The sequence below is a fragment of the Haliaeetus albicilla genome, chromosome 2 (assembly GCF_947461875.1).
Source record: "Haliaeetus albicilla chromosome 2, bHalAlb1.1, whole genome shotgun sequence".
NCBI lineage: Eukaryota > Metazoa > Chordata > Aves > Accipitriformes > Accipitridae > Haliaeetus > Haliaeetus albicilla.
In genome coordinates this window covers 29,501,843-29,527,774 of record NC_091484.1, presented here as the reverse complement: position 1 = coordinate 29,527,774, position 25,932 = coordinate 29,501,843, and the positions used below count along the sequence as shown (strand labels likewise).

At 43.4% G+C, this 25,932-nt stretch overlaps 1 protein-coding gene across 2 annotated transcripts in view; it reads right to left on the bottom strand.

The window, feature by feature from the left end:
• Positions 1-25,932, bottom strand: part of EGFR (epidermal growth factor receptor) — a 166,507-nt gene that overhangs the window by 7,298 nt on the left and 133,277 nt on the right. The window contains exons 15-27 of one of the 2 annotated variants that reach the window (XM_069812074.1): positions 25,115-25,272; positions 19,548-19,583; positions 18,126-18,267; positions 16,301-16,423; positions 14,963-15,061; positions 10,022-10,207; positions 6,510-6,665; positions 5,582-5,657; positions 4,241-4,387; positions 1,579-1,676; positions 953-1,120; positions 806-853; positions 600-702 (exon numbers count right to left, since the gene is read on the bottom strand). In XM_069812074.1, the coding sequence (XP_069668175.1) occupies positions 600-702; positions 806-853; positions 953-1,120; positions 1,579-1,676; positions 4,241-4,387; positions 5,582-5,657; positions 6,510-6,665; positions 10,022-10,207; positions 14,963-15,061; positions 16,301-16,423; positions 18,126-18,267; positions 19,548-19,583; positions 25,115-25,272 (1,540 nt within the window). Of the gene's footprint in view, positions 1-599; positions 706-805; positions 854-952; positions 1,121-1,578; positions 1,677-4,240; positions 4,388-5,581; positions 5,658-6,509; positions 6,666-10,021; positions 10,208-14,962; positions 15,062-16,300; positions 16,424-18,125; positions 18,268-19,547; positions 19,584-25,114; positions 25,273-25,932 lie in introns of both variants that reach the window. The other variant, XM_069812065.1, reaches the window with a different exon arrangement.

The window sequence follows — 25,932 nt, the reverse complement described above, 5'->3', positions numbered from 1 at the left end:
CCACGTTTAACTTCAATGCCATCCCTTGCAGGGTCTTTCACCCTTGTTAGCTGTGGCGTATTCTTGGAAGGGTTGGTTGGGATTTTTTAAGGGCACAAAGCATCATGACTGCATAACCCAGCACCAGCTCCCTCGGTGCTCGCTGGCTCGCTCTCTGACCGCCTGTGCTGTTAAGTCCATGTGAAACCGTGAGCTGCCTTCTGTGTATCAACATCTGAAAGCAGTGAAACTGCCAGAAAGCTGTTTATATTGCTGAAATGGTTTAAGGGGTGAAACCCGGTTTTTAGAGGATATTTTCCCAAGTAGAAAGCTTTAAACATATAACCACGCACACAAACTCCCTGGCCAGATGGCACGCATGGCAAACATGAGGAACCTGGCTTCTGAAGGAACCGCAATGAGAAATGACTAGAGCAGCCAGATAAAGTCTAGGAAAAGGATACGTGTACACGTTTTCACTCCTGTTTACCGAGCAAAAAAAGGTAGGAAGCATTTGGATTGCTTCCTTTCTACAGAAAAGGAAGGACAACGATTATATTCACAACCAAATGGCTTGTGAATGAGTGGTCGTGGGATGTAAACATGGGAGAGGTACTCACCCGGGGCTGGCAGGAAGCCGTCGTCTATGCTGTCCTCCAAGAAAGTGCCTGTTGGGTCTGAGCTATACCTCTGGACAAAGCTGTCTTCCCTCACAGGGTGCCCCTGCTAGGTTTGAAGCAGACAAAACCAATATTAAAGGGACTGTTCTGTAGAAGTTGATCCATATAGGAGAAGTTGCTCCTTTTTTAAAGGTCATCCCACTTACCCCGTTTCTGTCAATGCAGGTTGTAGCAGAATTGTTGCTAGTAGCACTCTTTTAAAAAAGAGAGAGAGAAAGAAAATACAGACATCATGAGAAGCAGTTCACTATTAAAATTGCTTGTCATGTTTCTACAGAGGAAAAGTTTCATACCAATGAACTCAAGAGAGGAGTGCGGGAGGTTGAGGGGCTGTTGAAGAAGCCCTGGTGTGGCACGAGATACTCATCCGCGTCCACTATATCTTCCATGTCCTCCTCCTCCATCAGGGTGCGATAAAACTTGGAGTCCGTAGGGCTGGGCAGGTGCATCCTATCGTCTCCCTGTGAGACAAGTTGGTGTGAGAGAGGACTCGCAGACTCCCTTCAAGCTCTCATTATCCCCTTCTCTGAGAGACAAAGTAATTTAGTGAGAGGTCCAAGATGTATAATCTTGATCTATGTGTTTAACCAAATTTACTTAGAGTTTAGGGGAATTTGGGCCTGCAATCTCTGTCTATGCTGCTGTAAAGTATCTGCGTTTTGAAGAGGATCAAACTCTGTTCTCCTCTCAGGACTGCAGTATAGGCTGTTACTGGTCCTAGACTGGGACCAGTACTACGAGAACAGTGACTGGTCTTGAAATTCTGTTTGTGGTTCTAGCTGAATGTGTTAAGACCTGGAAAGCAACAGTAAATCTGGCCTTAAATTATCGATATTATATGTTTTCATATGCATTACTAATCATTTTGGGCCTCATATTAAATGCCCATCAGACATCTTCCTACCATTGGGTTTAGTACCTGTATAACGAGATAGCGTGGGGGGTCACGGGCCATTTTTGAGAACTCCGCTATCAGTTCACGAAACTTGGGACGGCTGTCTGCATCAATCATCCAGCCTGGAGGGACGACAGGGAAAGAACAGCACAAATAAAGTTCTTCTGGTGATCAAACACAGAGCGTAAAATAAAATGTAACAGTGAAAAGAACAGCACCATGCGTGCTGTTAAGGTCCCTGTAAAGGACCACCATAAAAAGTTACTTCACCAGCCACTGCTGTGAATTTCAGCATTTAAAATGCACATCTTGGCAGTCTGGGGAAGAATGAAGGAGGTAATAAAACCCCATGTTGGAAAAGCTCCAGGCTGAGCCTGTCTCCTCTCCTGCTGGCCTATCTCCGCTTGGGCAGGCAGGTTGCACCTGAGCGATACCAGTCCTCAGGATACCAAATGGGTGGCCAGCCTGGATCAGGTCCGAATTAGGCTGCTCTGAAGAAGTTCCTGAAGGAGGGGAAGCAAACTAACTTCAGCAGGCACACGGTCATTTGACCGTCTAGTCCTCACTGCACTGCTTCGTGAAATCCTGGAAAGCCTAAAGCAGAAGCTACCCGCTGTACCAGATGTCTTCTAAAATTCAAAACATCCTTGCTGGGGACATTTTGAAAGATTAACCATATCTAAGCTGTATTTAATTAGTAAACGGACTTTAACAAAAACAAGTCCTATAGTTTAGTGTGGATCAATACTAGAATAGATTTTGAATATAGATACTGGTGGTTTAACATGTGAGATTACTTAGGAAACCCACGCTTTCTGTTATCAACTAACAGATGAGCTGATGTAGAGACTCTTGTGTTTAACATTAAAAATAATAAAGGTCAAGCTTAGCGTGTCTGGCTGAACTCATAAGAAGCAGCCTATCTATAGTAATGGAGAAATTAAGTGATAATATGACATCTGAAACCTGCATTAGACAAAATCTCATCATTGCCAGTGACTTTTTACCATGCTAGAAGTATGATTCCCTGCTAATTCAAGAAGAAATCCTTTTTGCTTTTAGACAGAGTGGAGCATTTGGGAGTTCGCTGCTGTTGCAGAGGTACCATCTACTATTTCTGAATTTATCTCTGAGTTGCATATGTTTAAATACTGCTTCTTAAATAAAAAAAATAAAAATTGCTGTGCAATAACTTTGAACATTGCAGTTTATACTCTCTGCTTATAAAAGAGATGACTAGGAATCCTGAATTCCTTTAGACAAAATGGCACGGCTTCAACAGGGTCTGTGCTATAGCCTGCAAACACAGGGTGATCAGAGCGGTGAAAGATGTGCAACCGAGTCCTGTGGTAGAAGGAAGGTTCAAAGCCCAGATTCTCATGTTCTTGCATTTAAATTCAGTGTAACGGGATGAAAGGGGATGCGGAGACTCCACTAGTCATGTTTTAAAAGCAACAGATACCTGATTAGGTGCCTGGAAAAATGCCTGCTTTCTACATCTGGCCTGACCCAAAGGAAGGGCAATGGTTGGAGCCTCTGAGCTTTGTGAAGGCTCAGCCCCTGAGGACGTGGTCTAGTGCAGAGCTTTTAAAGACCTGGGACATGACTGCTGCAAGCAGAGATGTTGGCAGGACTGAGGTGTCAGTAGGGTTCAGCATCACCGCGGAGGAGCTTCCAGGACACTGCTTTTGGGTCTGGGCACCTCCCAGGCTAGGTGCACACATCTGGATCTGGTTCCTGCTCGCTTTGGTGAGCACAGGATCAGGCTTTCCCTGTGCGGTGCCTCTCCTGACAAAGCAACGCTGGGGCACTGCAGGACTCCCCAAAAGCGCTGCACTACAGGGTGTTCATGGTAGCACGGCTCCTGTTTCAGGAACGGGTACATTTTGCTCCAGTGAGAAGGTCTTAAATGCCACCTAGTGGGCTTTTTATCAGCATCCTCACAGACACTACTGGTAGCGAGCAGGGATGCGGCAGTCATGGTCTAGGGATGCACGGGAAGCCAGGTAATAATCTGACATTTTAGCAGCTGATATAGATGGAAAAGGGGTTTGGGGTTCACAAGCTCTTTGATGTGCCCTAACAATGACCAAAAAGTGCTTCAGTGACCCCCAGCTCCTGTGCTACTTTACAGCAACAGCCATGTGCCGAAAAGGAGCCATCCAAAATTGAGGAAGAAATGGGATGAGGAACTCCAGATCCTCATTGCATCTGCCATTACAGTGGTGCCTGTGCTTACAGCACTCCTTTAGTAAAAGGAGCACATAATCCGTGTGTGTGATTGCTGGGGGAGGCATATTACTGAACTAAGGGGGAGCCTGGAGGAAAGGCAGTGTTAATTTTATTTTCTAGACACACAAAACCAGAGGATCAGGTAAAGTGGGTAGTGTTATGCTGATTTATACTGCCTGACAGTATCAGTTTAAAATAATTGACAATATCAGCCAGTGGTGTGAATGGTGAAAAAACATTAGTTGGCTGAATTAGCGACTAACGAAACCATATCCTGTGCCCCTAGTCAAAGCTCAAGGGATGGGAACATGCTCTGGTGTCACCACTCTTTTCACATAACCCTATTTCTGTGCGATCACCAAGAACACAGCGTATACAAATGCGACATAATGAAGGCACTTGTGCTACTTATTTGACTTAGGTTAAGCACCCACAACCCCAAATGTGAACTCACATTTGACCATGATCATGTACACATCAATGGTACAGATGGGGGGCTGGGGCAAACGCTCGCCCTTCTCCAAAACAGAGGAGATTTCACTGGCAGGGATCCCATCGTATGGCTTGGACCCAAATGTCATCAGCTCCCAAACTGTCACACCTGCAGGGTGGGAAGGGAAGATCGTGAGAGAGGCTTTTCCAGGAGCCGGGGTGCTTGGCCTGGGCGCAGAGAGGTCGTGAGTAGAGAGGGCTTTCCCACAGGCACTGCATTGCCAGAGCCCCACCCAGGAAAAGCATTTTCTGCCATGATTTTGAAGAGAGACAAATTAGTAAAACAGGTTGAAATAATTTCAGGTTTCGGGTTTTTTTGGTTTTGTTTTTTTTTTAACCTCAGCTACTAGTAGCTCAGTGTTCAACATCCCACAAACTTCCCAGCCCCATAGAAAGGAAATGCAGGTTACCGCCTCCCGACTCCAACCCAGCAAGTGGTTTCAAAAATGGAAGTTGTATTTTTATTTCAAAACAATCTCTTTGGAGACAAGCAAGAGCAGTCTTTAAAAGATGTGTAAACCAGCTGCCTCAGTGTCATTTACTGACAACCACGTACTCTTGTGATGTAGCTGTTGTGATTGTCTGGTAGCTTAGGATACAAAACAAGATTTTGGATGCCAAGATACGTGAACGGATTAAGAGGACCAGAGGCTGTACTTTTTCTAAAAGGACACAGGATCTGACCATCTGCATTAAATATTTTCCAGGAATACAAGAGCTCATGGAGTGGAAATTTTGGAATAAGTTGCTCTGAAAAGTTACATTTCTGCTTCTCTTTCTTTCAACTTGGCTTACGAACTATACCAAATATAAAATGAATTCTCTAAGGAGGAGAATTGCTTCCCACTTTGCTTCCCTTTCAGTGTTGTCCTCGCAATACCAGGACAGCACAAACATTTTAGGCCACAGCAGTTGCACTGATAGACACTGACTGACAGCATGGCCAATGGTTTTAAGTCTTCCCTCTAGTTATGTGGCTTTATTGTCAGCTCAGTTATATTTCACATAAAGCTGCTGAAGAAAAGTGTCAGCAGAACTTCAGCAAATGGAGCAGAGTCTCCGACCTGCAGTCCCTTTCAGGGAGGGCTGATCATCTGAAAGCATATTCTGCAAAACATCTTATACCTCACTAGCATGAAATTTCATGGGAATTTTGCTTCACTGAATAGGTGATTTGGGCCCATTGTTTGTTAAATCTCTCAGTCTTCTCATAATAGGAAGAAGAAAGCTCTGTGTAGAGTCACTAGCAAATCCTGCAATTTTCCAACCCACTTGCAATAATTATAACTAGGTTTAGACTCACCATAACTCCAGACATCACTTTGATGAGTGTAAATCCGGTGTAAAATTGACTCCAAGGCCATCCATTTAATAGGAACCTAGGAAAATTCACAAATAAGCCTTAAGAGGCTGAACCAAAATTTATCAGCAGTATTTACCACCAGGTGGTGTTTAAATCAGTAGTTTGGTTGTAGAAGGGAAAAAAACAACCAAGAAACACCACAACTATCAGAGTGGTAGAGCAGGCAACTTTTGAGTCCTTTATTATTTTCATTTATTATGTTGAACCTGGGAACTTGTGAAATATTAGGCATATTAGAAATATCTCTTACAAATTAGTATTACAAAATTTTTAACAGTCAAATTACTATTTTTTTAACCTCCTATCATAACAGGACACAAATGCAATCTCAGGCTATATGACAAAAACTGGTCTGCGCTCATATGGTTTCCATTTATGGTCTCCGCAATATTTGCAAGCAGCTTCATTTTAATTTCTCAGCAGGACACATTCCCTCCACCAGCACGTAGTACAACACAAAGGCGTGTTGAACCAAGTCTGACAGGTCTTTCTTCTGCTATAAATATACAGCATTGCCTTTTTCTTCATAAATGGCACAGTGTTATTGGTGTTGGCTACACTGATGAATTCAGCCATGCTTTTTTTTTGTTATGTTTTTTTTAATAATGTTGCTTTTTCCCAGACATTCTGGGTGGGAATTTCAAAAGCATTTGCTGCTCTGCTACCTCCGCTCCCACTACAGTCCCACTGGCCTGATGCTGCTTTGGCTGATTTCAGAGGACTCCCACAGGCTTCAAAGGCAGCATGCTGAGATGGCAGCTGAGCGCTTTGAAAACCCCACTCTCTTTTTTTGCCCTGTGTTTAAAGCTTGTGCGCAAGCACAAACACCGACAAATGCGCAGCGGTTCATTTTGCTGATGTGCTTTACCTTGCCTCCCTCAGCGTGATACTCCTTCTCATCAGCGCCGAGCAGCTTTGCCAGCCCAAAGTCCGTGATTTTCACGTGTTGAGGAGTCTTAACAAGGACGTTCCTGGCAGCAAGGTCACGGTGCACCAGGCGACGTTCCTCCAAGTAGTTCATTCCCTGCAATACGAGAGACCATGGGTAGGCATCACACACTCTGAGCTTGGATGCGCAAACAAGTTACCAAATGTCAGCCACTCTGTGGTAACTGTATGCACACCACCATAAACTCGTGGCAACTTATTGCCCCTTCAGAAAAAGGTCTGCTGTTTCAATTTACATGATGGTTATTGCAGGGTGAGGATGTGCGCTTGCACAGTTACAAGGAGAAGTAACTATTACCCTCCAGGAAACTTATTGTGGGTCCATGTGCCAGTGGAGCCATGGAGAAAAAAGGGACAGTAGCAGGTATAGCAGGGGATGCAGTTCCTTTAGGATTTAGTTCAAGAAATATAAAATTGGGATAGGACTTGAAAATAAGGGGGTAAACCCTTCTTTCAGCTGCATTTGTGCAACCCCAGTGACTTCAGGAGAGCACAGTGCAGAATTTAACTATCACCTTCCATGCACACACAGGCTAACCCTACAGGGAGTATGTAGACACTAATGGCCTGGGAGAAGAGTCCAAGCAAAAATAAATTAATCATTCAAAGTTGTCAATTCTGCATCTCGTTACAGTGTACTCTGCCTTCTCCCTGCTAACAATGAGGCATCCCACCACAAAGGTGAGAAAAGGAAATAAAATTAAAAAAATTCATTTTATGGCTGAGGTCAGAGTTGCATCTATTTTCCAGACCTCTTTGAAAAGGCAAGTTCTTCCAGTTTCACTGCCTCCCATGATTAGACTGGGTTTGCCATAGCATATGTGCTTTTTTGGTACAACTGCGTCTCGTGAGGCATATGAAGAGGAAGAATACTACTAATTGTGCCAGTTTGACTTTTAAGGTATGAATCTAACAGCTGCATTTCTGACCACAGAGATTATTCCCCTTTCCCTCAACTCCAATCTCTTGGTGTATGGAATCAAAAAGTTCATGATTTTTAAGTTTCCTGCAAGATCCTTTCTAAAAACCACAATTATTCCCAGTCGATAGGCTTCTGCTGGCAGCAGTTTACACACTTGTATTTTTATGAAGAGAGAATTAATAAAAAAGTACTTCTAACCTACAAAGTTAACACCAAAATGATCATGCTGATGTGATGACAGAGCACTGGAGGGAATAATTCCCTTCCAGCCTCCACTCCCTTCCTAAGCCCACTGCTAACCTGGACCACCATCGAATCCTCCACCCAAGTCCCTCCGCAGAACTTCACCCATGCGCTGCTAATGTTGCCAAAACAAACCACCCAAACAAACTGGCGCAATGCCACTACGAGCGTGCATTTAATTGCACAAATACATCTTTAGTGAGCAGAGCTCTTGAAACAAAAAATCTTGAGCTGCTGACAGAAAGCAGACTATCTTAAAAAAAAAAAATCACTTAATCTAGCCCCAACAGGACAAAAAATTTCCAGCTAAACGTGTCTTACTGCAGAGACTTATTAAGACACAAAGCTGCTGAAAGGCAGAATATCAGTTTCACACTAAGCTGTTTAAGATGCTGGTGGCTAAAAGACTTGTGCACATGCATGACCGTATACCGAAGACGTTGAACTGCTCATCTAGAAAGTTCAGCAGATCTGTAATTGTGTACAGGCCTGGGATTTAAGATATTTTTCATCATTAAGTGTGAGACCAACGTGTTCAAAGAATTACTTCATAGTGTTTCTGCATGTGGAGAGTCTATGCTCTGTCATAACATCTTGTCTGAAAGACAGGACTCCATACCTCAGAGAAAGATAATGTTTATAGATGCAAAGAAAACTTTAATTCAAAGCTGTGAAAACAGAAACAAAAATAAGCTTCCTAGGGAACGTGCCTCCTGCTGGTTAGTTACCAGACATAAAAATATTTGTTTCAACTTTCCCCCCCCCTCCAAAAGTACATTTTTAAAGAGTCAGAGAATGTCCAAAAATCTGGCATGACTTTATCAGAGTAGTAACACCAGACACATTGGTGGGAAAAAGCCGTATGCGTGATTTACGAGGACTTTGAGGAGAACTTCAGTGTGGAGCAGCACAAAGAAGTGCGTTGAAGGTCAGGCATCGCTGGAGAGGGTAGAGGTTGCTACGGGCAAGTGTTGAACCGACACCAAAAAAATCAAACAGAAGCTAACAATTGTGAATGGCAACCTTTCGGGCAAGTGATGCCCCAAGGATCAATTTTGCCACCTTAAAAATTAACAAGGAGGGGGAGGAGGAGGAGGAGGGAAATGTGGCCTCCAGCTCATCCTCCAAAAGGACTGAAACCAGGACAGAGCAGGAACTGATTTTAAACAAGAGAGCAAAAGAATCAGAAAAAGGCAGTTCACATCCTGGGTGGACACATAAATTAAAATTCACTTGCTGTGGAGAGCCCTGTAAAAAAGTACACACACTGAGATGAAAAATGTGCTCTGTATGCTTTTGGTGTATACATTTCTGAGGTCCTCAGCATGTTTCCTGAAAGCAAACCATGGCCGGGCGAGCCTGGGATGTATACAAGGTCTCAAGGGACTGATAAGGCTCTAAGTGCGTGGTTAATTTGCAGACTGGCATTCCCGAAATAAGCAGCATTAAAGCAGCTGAGCTTTGTGGATACTGCCATCTCATACATCGAATCTCCAACAAACTGCAGCTATTTTTTTTGCTAGTTTTGCTCCATTCTTTCACGCTTGCAAATGGCTAACCACCTTCCAAACACAACATATTGCTGCTAAAGGCTAGAGGCTGTATTTCAGCTTACTTTGCTGCTCTTCTCTTTGGCAAACAGTTCCAGGTGTGATAACGAGTCTTTTATTTGGCACTATGGCCATTGCAATTAGATTACAGGCACCAACTCAGTGCATATAAATTACAGAACAGCCCTGAGGTGCCTGAATGTCTTTCAGTCACAGCGAGCCTGAGCTAGAATGGAGCTGGTATTTATTAATCAGCAGTTTCAATCCCTAGTCCTCAGAGATTTCAGCCTGAAATTCTCTGAGGCACACAAGAAGGTGTATTCAACATCACTGTTTGCCCCGTGGCACAGCCCAAAGATGGAAGCAGCACTTTGGTATGAGAATTGCCAAATTCTATTCCCCTCCCTGCCACAGCTTCATTGCATCACATTATCATTTCATTACTGGGTGTTTGGTTTGGACATAAATGTCTTGGTGATAATATTACGCTGTCTAGGAGCATTTTGAAGAATAGTTAAGGTTTGCTCAGCAGCTTGAAAATGGTAAATTGTTTAAGACAAAGTAACCATTTACTGTCACATATAAGGTATCTAGGAACCATGTGGTGAATAGAAAGATTTACAGAGACAGGTAAGTAAATAAATACATTACACGCTGCCAGATCTCCATGTTAGAGTGTGAGTTTTAGCTGATCTGGAGGTGTGCTGGTCCGCTCACCTTTGCAATCTGCACACACCAGTTGAGAAGGTACTGGGAGCCGATGTTGTCCTTGTGCTCTCGGATGTAATCAAGGAGGCAGCCGTAAGGCATCAGCTGTGTGATGAGCTGGACAGTAGAAGTGAGGCAGATTCCCAACAAGCGGCACACATGAGGATTGTCAACACTAGCCATCACGTAAGCTTCCTGGGAAGAAAGAAAAAAAAGCAATGCAAAACACTCCCTTTGGCATGACACAAATATTTGGAGGCAGTTTAAAATAAGTTGGTCATTCAAGAGGTTGCTAAAATACTATATGCAAACTCTGTGCCTCATATCACATACAAAATACTTGTATTTCCCACCCTATGGACCAAATTTCTTCCACTCAGTAGGAGCTCCAGGTTTTGAACACTGAAGCATCACTGAGATGCCGCAGCAGAGCCAGTCTCCTACTACTGGTACACCAAGCAAACATTGGACACAAAATCCTGGGGACAAAACTTACAGACCTAGGAGGAATTAATAAATTGAACATCAGCTGGAATCTGATGGGATTTCATCATTTTGAGCACCTAGTTGCAAGGGCAACACATCTTGTGAACACGTGTCATATGGTTTTTTTCCTCCACAGATCTTTTCACAAAACTGACTGGAAATTAGTATTTTTGAGACTTCCGCCCTTCTGTCAAAGGATCATACTAACCCAGAAAGTCAAAAGTTGTCATCTAGGATGTGACTGACAGTTTGACTTTTTAAAAAGAGACCATGTTCTTCTTCTTGACCATGTTGTACTTCAGTCCATGTCAAACCAAACAGGTTAATAATCGGTTCAGCTCTTTAGAAGCTTGAATACGTGTCTTGCTTTAAGCAACACTGGGGAAAATATCATCTCTAATTGGAAAAACTGTTTTAGACCCATATAGCAATGTAAATGATACCAGGAAGGTGATTATAATGTGGGAGCCCAAGCATCATAAACCCTTTGGTCAACTGGAATTTTGTGTTTGAGTTTCATAAATATGTGAAAAACTCTTCTTTCAAGCGTGGTTCACCCTATGTAGCTTTAGGTACCTAGCAAAGGTACCCAAGGTACCTCCTCTTCCTTTGCTCTTCTGTAGGAAGGGAGGGGCCCCTTCAAAGGCTGCTGCAGTACACTCCAGATGCACTCAATACATCCTTTAACATGGCCACGGGGTAAAACCCCCTGACTTCATGGGTTTTGTGTGCAAAAACTACTTATGGATTGAAAATTGAGATCTATATTTATATTGACATCTACTGTCAAGTCCCAGCTCAAAGAATGGATTCCAATTGGGGAAAAAAAGTAGAGCTGAAGTAGTTTGGTTTTTTTTTTTAAGTAACTTTGTGTCTGATTTACAGTGTATTACTTTTAGACATTTTTAAAGCCATTTGATTGAAAACCAACACGACGGGAAATAAATGGATTGAGCTTTTAGGTCAGCATCTTAACTCAGCATCTGGAGTGACACGAATTAATCATCCCTTGGCAATTCAGCATTAGGCTAGCAGCCCCCCAAAGCCTAAAATCATAGTGAAGGCACTACTGTGGCAAGCAAAGGAGCAAATCTGCACTTTCTAAGAGCTTAAGAAAAGAAATACCATAGCACTTTACTCATCATCTAACAAGCTTTCCACAGATGTCACATAGCTGCGTAGCTGGTAAGAACTATTATTAAACAAAGTTATTAAAGCAATGACGTTCAAGAAATAAGCAACCCCATTTCTTAAGCAATACTTTCTGGCCTTGGTATTGTTTGCTGTACCAGCCTAAGCAAAACATGATGTAATGCATCTTCTTCTGAGGTGCTAATTCTGCATTTGGTATCCTTGTTTTGGAACCCCTGGGATGAAAGTGGCCTCCAGGCAGCCAGGTTAAAGAAGATCTCCAGCAGATTTGGGTAAGTGCTCCTCAACCTACTGCAGCATGTGAGCAGGTCATTGAAAAACAACCCTCTGTCATGGATAGCACTGATTCTGTGGGCTACCTTGAGGAAAGACAAAGCAAGAACACAATCTGCTATTCAGTTACATAGATATTTGTGGTAGCATTTTTCAGAGAATCTTGCAGATCCGTTATACGATGCTCAGATGCAAACAGACCAAAACACGCTCATCTCCCTAGGCTTCCCAACTGAGCCATCGTACTGATGAAGGGTGTCTGTTCCTTGCCTTGCTTCCTGTTGGGATTCAGATCCATATTGTATTCATTTCAGCGGCGGGGGAGGGGGTGTGGAATCTGCAGAGTCGGAGCCGTTCTCACTGCCCATCTGCTGCGCAGCCCGCGCAGGGCTGACCTGGGGGCTGAGAACTGGGATGCTGCGAGAGCGGGGTGGGCGTACGGGCCACACAGCTTTCGGAGCGTGTCCAAGCGTTGACACCGCCTATTACATTCGATACTGCAAACTAAAATAGGCCACTGCCTCCTCGCAGGGAGCAGAAGGGAGCTATTGTGCGGTCGTGAGTCCCTCTAAGTAGCCCAAGACATTAAAGTGGGCCTTTGTTTCAACTGTTTATCTTGGAAATCTCTGCGGTACGCTCTGACCTGCTCCAAGTATGCTTGGTATTCAACAACAATCTTTTGAATTAGCCCTACCCTAATAAAGCTAGCGAAAGCTCGCCTGGATTATATGAGCTAAAGCTGCTGTGCTTGTTCTATACCTAGTGTGTTTCTGTAAGACAAATCATCTTTAATTGGACATTATTATCTCTGAGGTTTCAGTGACCTTGAAAAGTTGGTTGTGTAGCAAAAATCTGTTTTGAGAGGAGCTTTTTGAGTCATTCCTCTGACTTCTTTCACCGGTTTTGTATTTTTAAAAATTTTCTCCTGAAATACAGAATGAATTCCACCAACCAAATCATCTAAAAAATGAACAGGACTGAAAAAAGCAAGAGCTTTTTGTTAAGCATCCTAATTCAACGGAAGAGATAACGTGGGGATATGCTACAGAAACTTCTTTGAAAAGAGCAAGTACTTTGATATCACCAAAGAGTGCGCAGTCCCTGCATCTACTGCCCTGTCGTGTGACTATCTTGATCTGAAGGCAGGATGCAGTACTGTAGGCTTATTCATTAACCCCTCCTTCAGTATACAGGAATTTAATGCGGTTAAGTCCAAAGCATCCTTTGTGAAGACTGTGTTATGTTTCTTATCATTGTGAAGAGGGAAATGAGGGGCAGAGCTCAGGGCGGGCAGCTGAGCAGCATCTTTGCCAGCTCCTCAATCCAGGAACGCCAGCGAAGGGAGGGACCGCAGCCTGCCCGCAGGCAGGCGAGGGGCAGGGACCAGGGCTGCAGGGGTCAGGGAGCTAGGAAATGGCTGAGACTGGCCTGCAGTCTAACTAAACTAAAATCAGGATGCTTCGTGTACGGATTCTGAGATGGACTACCTATTCTTTTGCATTGCTGCAATACACGTATCAAACCATATGGTATGTAACACATGCTCTGTTGAAGTAATGTACTGGAATAACACTGTTTATTTGGGGTGGTTGGAAAAATCCAGTGTGCTTTATTAGCATCGGTAGCACAGGTAGGTTTGTTCACAGCCATTCATCCTGACACTTCTCATGGTGAGACTTGACCTTTTGTTAAGAACTTCACCACCTCGAACCATTTGAGATGAGCCTTCCTACCTGAGGTGTCATTTGCTGTCCAAAGCTGGATTTTTATTTGTTTTTAAATAAATTTCCTGCTAAAGTGGTTCAGTTCTTACCAAAATAATAATAATAAAAAAAAAATCCACATTTTTTTTCCCCACGGCTGAAGGACCATCACTTCCACACAAACAGGCTGACCCAAGCCGTGGACCTGCACTTCACAGGTCCAGTTGGGACATACCAGGGATGTGCGCCCTCTCCCTGCAAAGAAGCACTCAATAGATGAGGCCCTGCCAAATCCAGGCTTCCAACCTACGCTTTCTAGAGGCATGCTCATGCAGGTATAGCAAGGAGAAGCTTAAAGACTTCATCTGTACCAAATACACTGTGTTGCCTGGAGAGTCCCTGGGCTGACCAGTCCTCCAGAGTGACCCCGCAGGCTCCAGCTCAGGGCTCGAAGGTCTGAACAGGGGACGGGGACACCCCCCCCACTCCCCCGTGTTTCTTGTCACTGAGGACTGAACCACAGCACAGGAAAGCTGAACTGAACGTACACTGAACATCCGAGTGCTCCTCTCCGCACTCAGCATTTTCCTTTCCTCGTATATAAATAAATATCTTTGGTGCTTTATGTTGTATGGCTTCAGATCTAGCAACAGAGTTCAGATTTTTAGCTACTTCACATTCAGGGAACTTTGTATTTAGGGCTCTGGCTCACCTGTTGTAAACTCACACATTTATAAACTCCTGAAACAGCATCCCATAGCCTTTTTCCCTGTTTTCTGAAGTGATGAGCTATATCCAAGAAAAAAAATAAAATTCCCATGCCTCTTTCAGGAAGCAAGATAATTTCTTGCTGTTCATGACAGAGAAATCAGACAGCTGGGATACTTTTTTCTTTTGGATTTATAGTTAATTTAATGCTATGTAACCAAGCAACTAGCTTATGACAATCTGCAATGTCAGGATTCAAAAATCATTAGATATGTTGTTACTGGTTTTAGTTCTACTGCCATAATGGCAATGAATGCCACAGTTTAAGGCCTGAAACATCAGAACAGAGAAAACGGAATTAGCTGTACATGTACGGTCCTGACCTCTCCTTAGGTGCTAGCCCACGAGTAAAACATCAGTATCTGAACTGTGAGCAAGGGGTTCATAGGAGGCACAAAAGCACTTCACAGACTGGGCTGCAAAGTGCAGTACTTCTAGATGGAGAATGCAGTTTAGGGTGCAAAGTATTTCTTCCCACCCAAAATCCTTTAGTCCAAATTCCTTTAGTTGTTATAGCGGAAAACCCACAGATCACTGACAACTTGACAAAACAAACATAAAAACTTACATCGAGTATTTCCTTGTTGGCTTTTGGTGATGTAGCCTCTCTCAACTCTTTAATAGCAACAGGAATTTTAACCTTCTCCCCTTCTGGGATCCAAAGTCCCTACCAAAAAGAAGTACAAAGAGTTACTCAGTCTCACATCTACAGGTTAATTCTCCCAATTACTTATACATTTTACATCTTCTGAGTAGACTTAAATATTCTGAGCAATGGGAAGACATGGCAGACAACAAGAATATGCAAAAAACATGTCTTGTGGGCGTTAACAAAATCCTGTTAGTGGAGTGAGTGGTATTTCTCTTTCAGTCACCTCTACTGTATTTTTTTGAAAAACCATGTTGATTACCTTCCCTGTATGAATAGCCCGAGAGATGCATAAACAACAACTTTTGCAGGTGGAAATCTAATTAATTAGTGCATCACAGCAATTGCATGTGCAAAACCTTGCCACTTCAATTTATAAATCATGGGATGAAAAGAATTGACATTTTCTTACAAAAACAAGATGGCATCTATACTGTGCAAATAACCCAGTCCTAACCATATGCAGTGGCAGGTAGGTTTATGTCTGACTGGTTCAGTGCTCGACATCTGTAGTCAGGAGGCTATGTAGGTGGCAGATGAACAGCACGGCACTGTGAGGACGTTCTGCTGACACACCCAGCAAGGTAGGTGCACATTTTCAGAGGTCAATGGGATTTGTGCCCCTGAAGTTCCTAGCCATAGCTGGAAGCCTGCTTCAGAATAGAGAGCTTTATAAAGAGATATACGAATCTACAGTTTATATTTCAGTACTACTGGCAAAGCCTGAAACACATATCCTGAACAAAAGGAGGAGCACAGAAAAGGGGACCTTGGTGAAGAGGAACAAACACCAAGAGAAAAAATACCTTGTGGACCTACACAGCTGAAGGTATGTAGACATTTTCACACATCTGAGTCAGTTCTAATGAAAAGGTGATTGACAATTCTAAAAACAAGACCCCAGACCACACAGAAAAATGGCTTAGCACTGAGCTGACCAAGTGCATTTCTTTTTTTCCTAATATTCACAACAGGGTGTATTTGGCTGTGGTAGTTTTTAAGTTGAGATCTTTGTCCTCCAGGTTCAGCAGTATGGCTTTGGCAACATCTTATGTAAAACTTCCCATGTTACCCGATTCATAACTCAACTAATGATGACTGAGTCACCTCTCTACCATTCAATATACACATGCTATAAAATCTAGTTTAAAAACAAAAATCTACACAATGATCACAGCTCCCAGTTCATGCTTTGTTTGGGTGGCTTCTGCGTGAGGGAGCAAGATGAAAAGGGGAAGAGAAACATGGTGATCTTACCTTATAAACAGTGCCAAAAGCTCCTGAGCCTAAAACTTTGACCTTTTTAAATTCTGTTTCCTTTAAAATTCTCAGATGAGCTTGGTTTGGTGCCTCCCCGCTGGGTGTCAGTGGTTCGACAAGCTGGTGCAGAGAGAAGATGACGTTAGAAGGACATACAGTCTAGGAGGACAGCAAGCAGCATGGTTTGGGGAAGCAAATAAATCCTTCCCTTAAAATAATGAACATTTTATCCCACATGAAGTTTACGGGAGGACAGCTCCACTCTGTCCTGCAGCAATAAATATCTAAAGTTGCTCCAAGTTTCAGAGGTAAAATCAATCACAGAGTGGCAACTGCCATTTTGAAGGAGAATGGAGGAATACTACTGTTCAAACGAAGGCTTTGACTTCAAAGCCTTAAAACACATGGCATGAAGAACAATGTAATTACCACAGATCCTAAAGAAGATTTTTTTTTTTTAAACTTGAGAATAAATTATAAAAGTGTTTTAAATAATGGGCAAGAATCACCTGCAACCTTTCAGGTCTGCTCTTGTTTAACTGGATGAAATTCCTATGGTACCAGTGGCTCTCCGAGACTGCAGGGTTTACAAGCAGCAACTGAAACTCTGTGAGTGATTCTTTTCTCAATAAAACAGGCAGTGTTAAATTGACTATTGATGTTTTCAAAATTTGATCTAAGCCTTATTGCAAAAAAGCAGTAATGCCCTCCAGACAGATATTTAACACTGTTTTGATGCATAAATCAGCTTTTTTGCTTAGTGATTTTTCCTTTTCCTTTCCTTTGAATGAAACTGTATTTAGCTAGATACAATCTGATTTCAGTGGGCTAGCAACCTTTCTGTTGTGATGAAATATCCTCATTTTGAGGAGTCCAGATGAGCTGAGCACAAACTGAACTCTCCTATCTCTACAACTGTAGAATACAGTGGTATGTAAAATATCGTTAGGTAGTGCATTAAAAAGCAGGCCAGCTTTTTTTTAAGGATTTTAACAGCTGACTCTGCACAGCCCGAACAGAAGGAAGCTGCAACTGGGCTTTTAGCAGTATGCTAAATACAATTTGCTAATTATTTACTAGGATTGGACTAGAAAGAGAAGGGGGCTAATCATAAAAGAGCAGCTTTAATCCAGGATAATGAATTTTGCTATTTTATATGTGAGGTACCCAGAGGGTGATGCTGTAAAGCACAGAAAACCATGCAGAAAACAAAAAGCAGTGTAGAAACCCTGTTCATGCCCAACAGGGTGAACCATTCACTTTGATGGTTTTGTGGGGTTTTTGTGCTAAAAACAAACCAAAGACAAGGCACAAACACTTCCTCAATTCCTTTCCCTCCTCTCCTTTCTCTCTTATTTTTTCCCTCAGGATCAGACATACGCCTGATCAAGGCGTAGAATTTTCAAAAGCGCCCAAGTTGCCACAGCAGCCTCAAGGCTTGTCTGGAGGGAGAAACGATTCGAGGCTGAGAGTCTACACAGCAAGGTGGCATGGATCAGCAAACACACTGCACCTCACCCTGAAGGCGTAGGTTTTTTCTGAGCACACAATCTCAGTGATTTTCATTGGGATTTAGACATCTAAATCCCCTAAAGCTTCTGAAAATTATATCCAGAAGGATCAGATCTGAGATTAAGTGAGGAGGTGTTAGGTGCACACCGCCTCTTTTCCGACCAGCATGGCAGACGCCGTGTCTGCCAACCCAAGGGCTTGTTGAGTTACAAGGCAGGTGCGTGGTGCTTTAATTCTCTGGTACGAGCAGGCTGGCACCCGCTGCCCCACATAAAGCAGCCGGTGCTGCAGCCGAGCCGGCGGCGCTCACCTCCCTCTCCTGCAGCAGCCGGCGCAGGGTCCGCTTTCTGACGATGTGGCGTCTCCGCAAGTAAAGGCCGATGCCCAAGCCAACCACCACCAGGCACAGGAGACCTCCGACGACACCAGCTGCGATAGACGGGATTTTGGAGCTGCAAGACAGGAGCGGGTGCAGAAAGAGAAAAAAATGCTTAGGTGTAAGATTTAAAAAAAAACACATACAGAGGTTGCGTGAAGCCATAGCTTTTGATCAAACACACACTCTGGACATCCACTTAAGCCTATTTGACATTTCGGATATCTTGGGCATCTGTATTTTTAAGTTCCTCATCCAGTAACCTGCTCAAAGCCTTCACTCTTCTCTCAAACTTGCAATTTGAGCTGATGTTCATGGCTTAAGTGAGAGGATTTCTCCTTCCTCTGACAAATGCACCAAGCACACGAACATCAAATCTGTGATGCCTATATATGCCAGCCATGGGCAGCCTGCGTGTGATCAGATACACACAAAACACATGGAGAGAAGGTGATATCAAGAAGGCATACGCAGTTGTGATTCCAGCAATGAAGCTGACATCTCACCATTACTAGGGAGGACATGCTGTAAGGGTCACAATGAACTTCAGATCATTGGTCCTCTTCAAGTACAGATGTCTGAGGCCAGGTAACGTGTGAACCATCCACATCGTACATACAGATTGCTGCCTCTTTATTAGAGCCTGGGTCATTTAAAATTTAAGTTGAAAAGAAAAACCTGTTTTCCAAGGTTGTTTTCTGGTCTGTACATAGAGATCCATCACAGATCTTTCTAAGTTGCCCCAGGGATTACTATTAAATAGAGTCACGTTTTAACACTACTTCTAGGCTGAATTTGTCTTGCCATAGCATGACTGTGGCCAGAAACTAAATCACTCTCTCTTAGTCAGAGAAGCCTGTTCACTTGTTGCGTGACCTTAAGCAAGTCATGAGGCCAAACAGTGCGATGTAAGATCTGGTGAAGAATGAACGCCCATCTGTGCACAGAGCGGTTGGAGATTTATAGATCACAGGGCTGGAAAAGACGCCCTGGGTCTCTGAGATGAATCCCCTGTAATGCAGGTAACCATATCAATCCTAAACATATCTCTCTCTGCCACTAGCCCATAATTCTTTCTTTTTCCAGGTCCTCCTTTTGTTCTTCAGTAACAGATCCCAGGTCTCACCTTGACAAACAAGCTAAGCAGAACAAGGTTTTGGAGTCTTGTGCCAGTAGGAATATTTCTTAGTTCTTTAAATCATTTTCATAGATTGGAGTCTGCTCTAATCTGTCACTTCCCTGTACAGAGCTGAAGACTTAACTTGAGTCCCAGCCTTGCAGTGTCCAGCATGGAAATGTAAACATGCATGCATTCTTTCCAGCTCTGTCGTTAATTGTAGCAGATGAAATACTCACCCGTTTGGACAGCCTTCAAGACCTGGCCCTTTGCACCTGTAAAAACAAATGAACGTTACAAACATATTAGCTCTGGTGTACATACTTCTATAATTCCAACTAAGAAGAGTGCTACTGATTGAAAAGTTGTGTTTCACAGCAGTCCAAGTATTAACATATGAATTTATAATAGTCATTCACTCTATTAAGTATCAGTCAATGGCCTTGCTCCAAATTCTTTTATCTAGAGGCATAGTTATGCTGCATGCTCAGTTTAAAGAATATTTTAAAACAACTTTCTGTCATGTGGTAGAATAGGGGGAGGACACAGATACACAAAATTCTAATGGACCTGGATTCCCTGGCTCTGCATGGACATGTGTGTTAGTGCAGAAGCTCAGTGCTGACAGCGGAGGAGGACAGAAGCACCCTCTCCCTTGCACAAGGGCAGAAAGCCACATGGAAACGTGTCACTGCAGACTCTCCTGCATAATCCTTGTTTCCTGATAAGTAAAATATGCCTATTTCCAGACTTTCTATTGCAATGGAAAACTTGGATAGCAGATATACGCTCCCATCAGAAAACAGGATTTGACAGCACTCCCTTTGGCTATAGTCTGTTGGTACGTGTCCATGGTATTTTTCTTTCAGAATCCAAGGTCTTATGTTATTGGTAATATAAACAGGTACAACACTTATCCAGAGAGACAGAAACTCTACTAGCAAGTCATTCACCCTCCATTTGAGTTTAAAACGCCCAAAATTCATTTTGGCAGCCCAGTGCAAAAAAACAACACGGATGGAAACACAGTGACTGCATTCACTTGATGGTCTAACGGGTGTGTGAGGCACCGTGCATTCCCTAAGTGCTGCTGGGCTACAAGATGTATACTCTTCATGGGAATTGTGGTCTTTGTGGTGTCTACTGAGGAAGGAGAGCATTACAGAGAGGGTTACATCACCTCTGAAAAACAGAGCACAGCAAGGAGAAAAGTCCAGTTTGTGGTATCTGCTCCCTGCGCTGACTTAAAAGAAAATGGATCATCCCAAAACAACTCCAGAGGAGGTCAAGTAGGGGATAAGGAGTGAGCCTGTGCCAGGAAAACTGCTCTGAATTCCCTCTCACCGAGAGGAGGAACGAGAAAAATTTCAAAATGGCAGGTGAGGTTGCAGATCTTATCTCATAACTTGATCTAGGACTGGGGGAGGAAGAGGTGAAGCAATCACTCATTTTATTGGGTTTTGTTTGTTTGTTTGTTTTCATTACTCTGATCTTCCCTCGTGTATTTGCCTTGTTTCTGGGCCAACACAGTGCTCCAAGATCCAGCATCTGGAAGGTCTTGTGAGTTCACTGGGCTCCCATGCAAGAATGTGCATCCTGGTGTCCTGGACATGCTGGAAGGGCTGTGCATACTGGTTCCCGGATACTGGGTGCCCAGCTTTGTTAGCGTTCCCCATCTGCCTACGGCTTGGTTTGTTTGCTCAGTTGTGTAACTAAGTACAGAGAAGCTGCACGTGCAGAGCAGAACCACCAGCTTGCTTATGGTCACAGGAGACGTATCTTGCTTTGCACCAGGCTTCTCTCCTCAGGTGGTCAACAGAAAACTGATCTAGGACCCAAGACCTCATCCTGTCATGCTCTACCACCCGGACGTGAATTTCTACATGCTAATGCAACAAAGCATGTGCAGTTTCTCCCAATAAGGATGTGAAATTAAAAGACCTCACTTCATTTCAGAATGTGACTGTGGTCCCTCAGATTATCTCTTCCTAAAAATTTTGGTTTGCCATGCTACTTTATGATGGCGAGTCTTCCATGCACTTCCTAACAGCAAAAACCAAAAATTGGCTGAGGGTATAGCATCTACAGTCTGAGGAATGACCGACCAGTTATTTTCCTACACCAGAAAGTAGAAGCAGGAGAAGTGTAGATTTTCATCTGTCTCCTTCTTTTTTAAAATTATTTCCCACAGAAATCCATCAATATAAATTCTGGTGGGATAAAGTAAAAAGGTGTTAGGGAAGAAAATGACAGATCAGTTTGTGCTTTTGAAATCCCACGTGATTTTCTGATTCATTTCACAAGTCAAAGAAGAAACAAAGCCTATGACAAATATCCATCCAGGACTAAATATAACTGTCTTTCTTAATGTGGAATTTTATGATGACACCTAACATAAGTAACCCAGGTTTTATGGAATCTAAACAATCTCTTTTTCCATTCCTGAATCGTTTTTCTCCTGCTTACAGAAAGCAAAACGAGAAATGTGACCTTGTGTTATGAACTGCCGCAAGATCTTATGGATATATCAGCTGGAATCTAGCAGCAGTTGTAGTCTCTGAAATATTTCTCTACTTATTGGAAAATTGGTGCTGTGTACAGTCCCTGAAAACTATTGCATCCTGAACTCAGATTTCATCTGTCTATGTAAATATTACTCATCCCAGTGCAGACACAGCTATTTATTTCCCAAATCCATCAAGATTTTAACAACTTTCTCCTCGACCCATAGTTCCTAATTTGATATAATACAGACAGGTTGCTATGATTTATGGCCCTTCAGAGGGGACTCACACTATAACAGCCTAAGCTACTTCACAGTCATAAAAGAAATGGAAAACCATTGGGTTTTTTGGAGCCTTACAAAAACTTCCCTACGCCCCTTCCTTCTCATTAACCTTCAGAGTGCAACAAAGGCATCACATTTGCGCTGTGCTGCTGCAACCTTCCCTCTCGGAACCCTGGTTGCTTTCTCACCCCCCCACCAAAAATCCCCTGGCATTTAATATGAAGACTGGCAAGACACATAGTGTTGGTAACGAAGGCGGAGGCAGGACGCATCATCCAGTGCTATTAACTACAGCAGTGGCTTCTCTCCTCCTTGCTCTTCCACTCCAGGGGCTGTGGCTGAATTTAATTCCTGTACTCTGGGAGAGTGGCAAGGGAAAACCAAATCCTTAAACACCTAGCAGATTAATTAAGCTGGTGTGTGTCATTAGGTGCTGGAGGTATAAATGTGGTAATTCCAGGGCTTTTGGGATGTTGCTCTTTTTATCGGAGCATATTTTCTCAGCTGTACTAGAGGCAGAGCAACAGGAAGCTCGTGTACAAAATCCCCAAGAGATTACAGGAGAAATGGGAGAGAAGGGGTCTTTTGGGCTGAGCAGAAGAAAGCTTTCTCCATTCTGTTTTCTAATAAAGGCTGAAAAACCAACTCAGTAAAGAAAATGAGACTAGATAGGATTCTTCACAGCAATACAAAAGAAGCGCTGCACTACCAGTAAGCACACCTGAAGTAAAAAAACCAAAGTTTGTGACAAAGCTCAGCTGGGAAGAGAAGTCCCCTTTACTTGCAGCTTCTTCAAATAAGGAAAACAGAGCCAGATCCTGGAAACCCTTACTTGCGTGACTACTGAAGTCAGCGCACTTAATCATGCTGATAAGATTTTGTGGGCTCTAGCTGTGAAATTGGACAGGGACAGAAATGAAGTTGTTGTTTCTTGTCATGCAGAAATCGCTGAGACTGTGGTTTCTAAGGATGCAAAAACTTTGTGAGACAGATGTTTTCCACCCACTGCTGAACAGATCCCTTTCCCGCAGCACAAGAAGGGAAAGGCATGAAGCGAAGTAAGTGGCATTACTGATTGATTGCCTTCATGGAGACAATGCTGCGCCAGACCGCACGTTCCCAGATTACTTCTCTGACACTGGCTCCCTACCCATCAATGCCATTGGCCTCAAATGACCCATCTGTAAAGCAAAAATACTAACAGCACCTTCTTCTAGCTCTGTATCCTTCAGGGATACAGCCTATTTCTTCTGCCACATTTGGGCAGCAACTCGAACAGGGCCATTGAGCATGTCCACAATATTGACTGTGGCTAACTTAGCCCAGTTCTTTCATGTAAGAGATGAAATTGAACTTTTTATATTCTGCCTTAATAACACAGGGCCAAATACACTGAGCTATATGTTGGATACCCCTAATTTTAAAAAACGTCTCCTTACTCTACCCCCATCACCTGCCAGACTCCTGTGGTACACCCATCCACTGCTAAAGCCAGGCAGGAACTGACTTTTCTGATGAAGTCTGCTCTGGGAACTTGCTTGTGCACAAAGAACCACCGCGTGGCTCATTGTTACATCCACGTCTGGCAGATTGTTCTCCACGTTTGCAATCATTTGGGTCTAGAGTTTGATCTCACTACCGAGGCCACACAGTGGAAAGCCTTGCTCAGATGTGGTTACCCATTACGCTGCTCCAGTCATCAGCTGCATTTCCATGTGGCCAGTTAGAAGAAGGATATTGGATCACCATGGCCGGTTCACATCAGTAAGGACTATTGAGGTCATTAATAAAGAGCAAAGTTATTAAGATCCCTTTTCAACTGAGATCATTTGTTCTCAGGCATGTGATGGGAAGCCCCGATAACCCTTGCCTGCAACTGGAACAAAACACAGGGGACACTGCCGTAAATCATGGCAAACCCACATGGCTGTTACAGCCACCATCTGAAAACCAGAGCACTGAATTCACTACAAGCACTAGGAAGGGCTGTTACTTGCTGGTTTAACCCTTCATCTCCTTTTCTCCATGAAGGTGGGGGCCTGTGCACTCTGCTCTTTAGTGACCTGACAGCTGAGTTAGCTAATATACAATGGGATGATGGGTGGTCTGAATATGTTATAACTTCTGTCTTGCAACATGTATTACAGACATATTACAGAGGATTTGGGATCAGACAGACATGCAGGGTACAGGGCAGGGGCCTGTGAAGGAATAGACAGCAAACGTGGGCTGTTTTTTTGCTCTGAAAGCGTCACAGTCCAACAGCCAAGTCTGGAACCCTAAAACCTTCTACTGCGCATCCCGTGTCCTTTGCAGGTAGGAAACCAAGAGAGGAGACAGTTGTTATTGTCATGGAGGTTAAATACAGTTCGATTAACAGCTCATGACAGGTGGCAGTTTAAGTGTGCCCCCAGATGAGGACAAAAATGCTTCATAGAGATTGGGTTTACTGTGATGCCCATTAATAAAGCCATAGTCAGGAGGCAAGCAAGGCTTTAAACTCAGACCAAGTGCTAGCATATGGAAAGAAGATAAAAAAGAAAATACTGTGGTGTCCCACTGGGATTTCCCTCCTAAAAAATGAAAGGTGCAGAGAAAAAATAGGCCCTGGGAGCCCAGCATCCACCAGATGTCACTGATGTTCCTCCCAAAACCAGAGGACCCAGCACCAAGCCAGGTGAGAAAAAAAGAAAAGTGCATCACTGGTGGGTGCGTTCTGTAAAATTCCAGGAAGTTTCCTATTTAAATCAACAAACAAACCTGTTTAACCCCCCTAAAACATTTTCCTTTTTTTCCCCCCCTTCTGTGTAAAAAAGAAGTGCCACTGAACTTTTCCTATTTAAAAAGCCTGCCGCTCTCTGCTTACATTACCTGTGTACTCCTGACCTCCCTCGCTCTCTGCTATTTCTTCTTCTCAGTGGTTTGAAATGGGACCGTCAGGAAGAGAAAGAGCTCGAGACGAGCTGTTCCCTTATTTCTTTCCCCCACTGTCGCCATTCAGCCCAAGATTTTACTCACCCCCGAGTACAGTTTGGATGGCAGAGCTGGCAAACAGCATTCCCGTCGGCATATTTCCAGACAAGGGTGTCATTCTCACCCAGAACCCCTGCCGGGCAGGACTTCACACAGTGGGGGCCGTCTATAAAATGGGCACACTTCATGCAATTGTCAGGGCCCTACAAAGAGAAACAGCTTGTTTATAATGCCCTTACATCAGCCTATTCAGGAGGAAATTCAGAAAGTAAATCTAAATGCCTTCCACTGCTGGAAGCTGCCAGCATCACCTGGTTTTATTACCTTGCTACCTTATATTCTTGCAAGTATTTGCTCTTGTAGGATCGACCATACAAAAGGTAGTACCTGATGTTTAAAGCTAATATTTTCTTGAGTTTCAGTGTTGCTGCTTTTTTTGCCCTGCCTTCTGCCTGGTTGGAAAACTTGCATTTTTCATTTAAAATGGGGCATAATTTAATGACACCTTGATAAGGGGTAAGCTGAAAAGCAGAGGGCCCAGCTGCTGCCTGGTGCAATCTACCATCACACAATTTAAAACGATGGACCTGGACCTGCTGACACCTCCCTGAAGTACTGGCCTCAAATCATCATTTTCCTGGTTTCTCAGCGTGGGTTCTTTCCTCTGTTAGGGAGAAATAGGGCATAATGCAGGCAACTCAAGGTGTCCATGTGGGTTTTTTTACTTTGAAAAGCACTTAGTTTGTGTTTAAAGGCATTGCCTTTGGCCATTTTTGGCAGAACTGTTTTTATTCAGACTATAACAACACCAGGAATGCCCTAAATATTTTCAAGCAGGGGAACCAGTAAATCTGGGTCAAATT